Source organism: Physeter macrocephalus, chromosome 14 (genome assembly GCF_002837175.3).
Source record: "Physeter macrocephalus isolate SW-GA chromosome 14, ASM283717v5, whole genome shotgun sequence".
Classification (NCBI taxonomy): domain Eukaryota; kingdom Metazoa; phylum Chordata; class Mammalia; order Artiodactyla; family Physeteridae; genus Physeter; species Physeter macrocephalus.
Genome location: NC_041227.1, coordinates 75,180,383 through 75,186,319, shown reverse-complemented (window position 1 = coordinate 75,186,319; position 5,937 = coordinate 75,180,383). Strand labels below are relative to the sequence as shown.

General features: G+C 60.7%; 3 protein-coding genes across 11 annotated transcripts in view; 1 reads left to right on the top strand and 2 right to left on the bottom strand.

Moving 5' to 3' along the window:
* Positions 1–2,220, bottom strand: part of LOC112064845 (paired immunoglobulin-like type 2 receptor alpha) — a 10,446-nt gene extending 8,226 nt beyond the window's left edge. The window contains 2 exon segments of the mRNA XM_055089756.1: positions 1,355–1,756; positions 2,073–2,220. Coding sequence (XP_054945731.1) covers positions 1,355–1,756; positions 2,073–2,127 — 457 coding nt within the window. The 5' untranslated portion in view covers positions 2,128–2,220.
* MBLAC1 (metallo-beta-lactamase domain containing 1) overlaps positions 1–5,937 on the top strand; it is an 82,685-nt gene that overhangs the window by 21,665 nt on the left and 55,083 nt on the right. The window lies entirely within an intron of this gene.
* On the bottom strand, positions 3,427–4,300 carry LOC102976364 (paired immunoglobulin-like type 2 receptor beta). Its single transcript, XM_007119988.4, has 2 exons — positions 4,157–4,300; positions 3,427–3,839 (listed from the first exon to the last, which is right to left on the bottom strand). The coding sequence occupies exons 1-2, from the start codon at positions 4,209–4,211 to the stop codon at positions 3,427–3,429; spliced, it is 468 nt and encodes a 155-aa protein (XP_007120050.2). The 5' UTR covers positions 4,212–4,300.

Below are 5,937 nucleotides of genomic sequence, written 5' to 3'. Positions count from 1 at the left end.
GCTCACGGGCCCAGCCGCTCCGCGGCACGTGGGATCTTCCCGGTCCGGGGCACGAACCCGTGTCCCCTGCATCGGCAGGCGGATTCTCAACCACTGCGCCACCAGGGAAGCCCTATCTGTTTGCTCTTAAACGAGCATAGTGGTCAAGAAGGGGCAGTGGTTTTCCAAGAGGGCAGACAGGGAGAGTGTCTTTCCGGCCAAGAGCAGTAATCCATCATGGACACTGTTTAGAACTGCCAGCACAAGTGATTATAAAGAGAAAACTGTCTTAGTCAATTATTAGTTTTCTAAAAAATTACAGACAACAACACCTGTATTGCCATTGCCTGTCAGAGAGAACTCCCTCCCCCCTGCTCTGGAGTCAGATACACTGAGGTGCAGGTTCCGACGCCCCACTGAGTGACAGACGGAGATCTGTTAATGCAGCGTGTCCGTTGTTAGGTTAAAAAGAGGTCACGACACCAAGATGATGAGGTCAGTAGGTGAGGCCGAGCAGCTCATGGTTAAGAAGGGAGGCTCTGGGGTTAAACTGGGGTCAAACCCCACCTGCACCGGGAGTGACTTCGGGCAGGTGTTTGCTGTGCGAGCCTCGGTCTCCCTTCCTGTGACAGGAGGATGGCAGCAGGGCCGACTGTTACCGGGGTCGTGGGGAAGGTTAGCTGGGGTTTAGCTGGGGTGATGCTGCCAAGGTGTCCAGCCGGGACGCAGGGCACAGCCAGCGGGAGCCGCCGTTACCGCTGCTGCTGCCTCGTCATGACCAGGACAGAGGAGCAAGATGAGGGTGGACGACGGGGACAGTGTGACCAGAGCCACGCAGGGAGAGGTGGGGGGGAGGCAAGGAGGTAAAGGGGATGGAAGCGGGGGAAGAGGAGGTGCGAAACAGGTGATGGGGACACGGGACGCCTCGGGCCACCACGGGTGGCCACCACACACCTACTGTGTGTGGGGGCTGAGCTCATGGCCGTGGGGAGACAGACATGGGGTAGCTGAGCCTCCACACGTGGACACATGACAGAGGGGAGGCAGCCACGTCCCAAAGACGTCAAGTCACCTGGAGGACGGGGTGAGGGCAGGGGAGGGTGCAGCCCCAGCTTGGAGCAAGAAAGGAGAATAGCTGGGAGCCCAGAGGGTGGAGGCCTGAGGATGAGGGAGGGGCTGGATCCGGAGGGCAGAGAGGAGGATGGGCCAGGGAGGCCGCCCAGGGCTGGGGAAGATGAAGGTGAGAAGGGGTTGCTAGCGGCCTGGGAGGAGTGGAGGGGGGAGGGGCAGGAGTTTGAGAGAAGAGAGGAAGAGGGGGCCTGGGCCAGGCCTGGGAGACAAGACCCCAGTGGCCTCCAGGAGCCTCAGGCAGGACAGCTGGACTCACTGGGGATGACGGTGAGTGTGGTTCCCTCGATGGACTGCCACATCTGCTTGCCTATTCTCTGTGTGTCCACCTCCACCCGGCAGAAGTACGTAGACTCATCCTCCTCCCGCAGTTTCGAGATCTGGAGGGAGCCGTGCTCCCTGCCCTTTGTCCAGTTCAGGAGGAGCCGGTCCTTGAAATCCTTATGGATGAACAGCGGGGTCGTCTTGTAGATGTACTCCCCATGGAAGTGTTTCCATCTCCAGGATATTCTCACGTTGGGAACCTTGGCTGATTCCCAGGAGTAATAGAAGGAGAAGGGGATGTGGACGGAGCCACCCTTGGGGGCTGAGAGTTTCTTCGGTTGGTTCATCCCAAAGTCAGTGTTTGGATTGGGTTCTGCCCAGTGACCTAGAGGAGGGAGGGAGAGGGAGAGACTTTGAAGGTGACCCCAGACCGTCAGCCACCCTCACCTACAGGGGGATGTGTGACAGGTGATAGGACTGGCCCTCTGGCCTGGGTGAGCCCCTCTCCAGGCTTGGGGCGGGGAGGAGGGTGCAGTGTTGGGGGGGACCCCGCAAAGAGCTGTGGGACCAGCTCTTTGTTGGGGGTGGGAGGCCTGGCCGGCTACCCCAGGGGACACTTCTACAGACACCCAGTCATAGCCCCTCCCCGGGGGGGTGGTCCCTGCGGCCCTGGGCAGAACAGGACCGTCCCGGCCTCTCACCCGCCTGCAGAGATGCCAGGGGCAGCAGCAGGGGCAGCAGCAGGGCCAGACCCATGGCCTTGCCCTCCTCCCGGGATGAGAAGACAAGCAGAGCCTTCAAGGCCAGAGGGGAGGCCTGTGGAGGGCCGCCTGCGGGGAATCTCAGCACCAGGAGAGCGAGGACCAGGCTCCTTCAGAGGACTGAGGAGGGTAGGGGCCTTCCCCAAACCCGCCCACCCCTGCCATGACCGGCACTTCCTTTATCAATCTGACTTCTTTTCCTGTATTGCAAAAGGGCCTCTCTGTGGTCAGTGCAAAGGGAACCATGATCTAGGGCTCCCTGCCCCCCTCTGCACACTGAGGGGCTGGTCCTGACCTGGGCCAGCTGGGGCCTCTCCTCTCTCCCTCAGCTCCCTGCCTTTGCCACCGCCTTGGCATCTCCTTAGGAGTCAGTCTCTGTGTCTCTGTGTGTCTCTCTCTCCTTTTCTCTGCTTCTCTGAGTGTCTCTCTCCTCCCAGGGAAAGGGGCGACAGCAGGACCAGTTCAGGCTCCTTCAGGGAGAGGCCCACGGCCCTGAGTCCCTGCCCAGCTACAGCCCCTTAGAGAGGAGGAGGAGGAGGGAGCTGCTGGTGGTCAAGCCTCAGCCCCCAGCCCGGGCACCGGGGCACGCAGCATGCTAGTGGTCTCTCTCTCTCCAGGTAGGTGACACTGCAGTGCCCCCTTCAGTCCCCAGGCAGAACCAAGGCCCACCAGGCCCCTCCTGCGCTGCTCTGCTCCCTGTGTGCAGTCTCACACCCTCCCTGAGGTGAGGAGGGGAGGGTGGGCGCAGGTTCCCACCTACCCCGAGGGTGGGCCTTCTGGAGGCCACGCCTCCACCCGGAGAGGCAGGACTGGGTCTGCAGGGCCCTCTGTCCTCACACTCTGCAAGGAGGACACTGGGGCTCAGACACGCCCTGCCCCACGTCCAGGACTCTGAGGTGGCGGGTCCAGGACTTGAGCTCCAGTCTTGCTGAGCCCACAGAGCCCTCTGCTCCTTCTAGATGCTTCCTCCTGGCTGGACCACAGAATCTCTGGGCCTCACCGTCTGAGTGCAGAGCTCTGGGGGGTGAGCCCGGAGGCTGTACTTAATAACGCTTCTCAGGGGGTTCCATCTGCAGCCGTGCGACCCTGCCTCATCCAGAGCCTTCCCTGGACAGAGGGGATGAAGGTCAGATGGGCCAGGGAGGCCGCCCAGGGCTGGGGAAGATGAAGGTGAGAAGGGGTTGCTAGCGGCCTGGGAGGAGTGGAGGGGGGAGGGGCAGGAGTTTGAGAGAAGAGAGGAAGAGGGGGCCTGGGCCAGGCCTGGGAGACAAGACCCCAGTGGCCTCCAGGAGCCTCAGGCAGGACAGCTGGACTCACTGGGGATGACGGTGAGTGTGGTTCCCTCGATGGACTGCCACATCTGCTTGCCTATTCTCTGTGTGTCCACCTGCACCTGGCAGAAGTACGTAGACTCATCCTCCTTCCGCAGTTTCGAGATCTGGAGGGAGCCGTGCTCCCTGCCCTTTGTCCAGTTCAGGAGGAGCCGGTCCTTGAAATCCTTATGGATGAACAGCGGAGTCGTCTTGTAGATCAACTCCCCATGGAAGTGTTTCCATCTCCAGGATATTCTCACGTTGGGAACCTTGGCTGATTCCCAGGAGTAATAGAAGGAGAAGGGGATGTGGACGGAGCCACCCTTGGGGGCTGAGAGTTTCTTCGGTTGGTTCATCCCAAAGTCAGTGTTTGGATTGGGTTCTGCCCAGTGACCTAGAGGAGGGAGGGAGAGGGAGAGACTTTGAAGGTGACCCCAGACCGTCAGCCACCCTCACCTACAGGGGGATGTGTGACAGGTGATAGGACTGGCCCTCTGGCCTGGGTGAGCCCCTCTCCAGGCTTGGGGCGGGGAGGAGGGTGCGGTGTTGGGGGGGGACCCCGCAAAGAGCTGTGGGACCAGCTCTTTGTTGGGGGTGGGAGGCCTGGTCGGCTACCCCAGGGGACACTTCTACAGACACCCAGTCATAGCCCCTCCCCGGGGGGGTGGTCCCTGCGGCCCTGGGCAGAACAGGACCGTCCCGGCCTCTCACCCGCCTGCAGAGATGCCAGGGGCAGCAGCAGGGGCAGCAGCAGGGCCAGACCCATGGCCTTGCCCTCCTCCCGGGATGAGAAGACAAGCAGAGCCTTCAAGGCCAGAGGGGAGGCCTGTGGAGGGCCGCCTGCGGGGAATCTCAGCACCAGGAGAGCGAGGACCAGGCTCCTTCAGAGGACTGAGGAGGGTAGGGGCCTTCCCCAAACCCGCCCACCCCTGCCATGACCGGCACTTCCTTTATCAATCTGACTTCTTTTCCTGTATTGCAAAAGGGCCTCTCTGTGGTCAGTGCAAAGGGAACCATGATCTAGGGCTCCCTGCCCCCCTCTGCACACTGAGGGGCTGGTCCTGACCTGGGCCAGCTGGGGCCTCTCCTCTCTCCCTCAGCTCCCTGCCTCTGCCACCGCCTTGGCCTCTCCTTAGGAGTCAGTCTCTGTGTCTCTGTGTGTCTCTCTCTCCTTTTCTCTGCTTCTCTGAGTGTCTCTCTCCTCCCAGGGAAAGGGGCGACAGCAGGACCAGTTCAGGCTCCTTCAGGGAGAGGCCCACGGCCCTGAGTCCCTGCCCAGCTACAGCCCCTTAGAGAGGAGGAGGAGGAGGGAGCTGCTGGTGGTCAAGCCTCAGCCCCCAGCCCGGGCACCGGGGCACGCAGCATGCTAGTGGTCTCTCTCTCTCCAGGTAGGCGACACTGCAGTGCCCCCTTCAGTCCCCCGGCAGAACCAAGGCCCACCAGGCCCCTCCTGCGCTGCTCTGCTCCCTGTGTGCAGTCTCACACCCCCCCTGAGGTGAGGAGGGGAGGGTGGGCGCAGGTTCCCACCTACCCCGAGGGTGGACCTTCTGGAGGCCACGCCCACCCGGAGAGGCAAGACTGGGTCTGCAGGGCCCTCTGTCCTCACACTCTGCAAGGAGGACACTGGGGCTCAGACACGCCCTGCCCCACGTCCAGGACTCTGAGGTGGCGGGTCCAGGACTTGAGCTCCAGTCTTGCTGAGCCCACAGAGCCCTCTGCTCCTTCTAGATGCTTCCTCCTGGCTGGACCACAGAATCTCTGGGCCTCACCGTCTGAGGTGAGTGCAGAGCTCTGGGGGGTGAACCCGGAGGCTGTACTTAATAACGCTTCTCAGGGGGTTCCATCTGCAGCTGTGCGACCCTGGCCCATCCAGAGCCTTCCCTGGACAGAGGGGATGAAGGTCAGAGCAGTCATGAGCCATCCTGGTGACAGTCCCTGGGATCCTCTCTGATGGAGACCCTGCCCGCCTGTGACTGGTGGTGGGCGGGGTGAGAGATTGGGGCCTGGGAACTTTGGTGGCCCCCCAGGGCTGGCTGGGGTGGAGGCTCTGCTCACCTGCTCTCCAGAATGACGTTGGCATTGGTACTGGGTAGAAAGAGGGCAGGGGAAGACATGATTTCATTAGGAAGTGGCATTAGTTCTCTGGAGGTGGAAAAAACCAGACCAGCTTCCTTTCTCCTTTTCTTAGTTTTCCCCCAATTCTAATAGTTTTTTTCCATAATTTTCCCATAGCCAGCCAAGCAGCCTCCACCCTCCCTTTGCATCTATTTTTCTTACCCCTCTTCCCAGGCCCGAGAAGAGTGTTTCTGCATTTTCATGGAACCCTCTTATCTGAGTCAGGCCTTGAACATCCATTTTCTCTTTTTCAGCTTTACAACATTCTGTGATGAATGTATTCCTATCTCCATTTTACCCAGGGGGAAAATGAAGCACAGAGTCTTAATATCATGGAGTCCTCTGGGCTGTGAAATATGCTTGGGCTGAATTGTTAA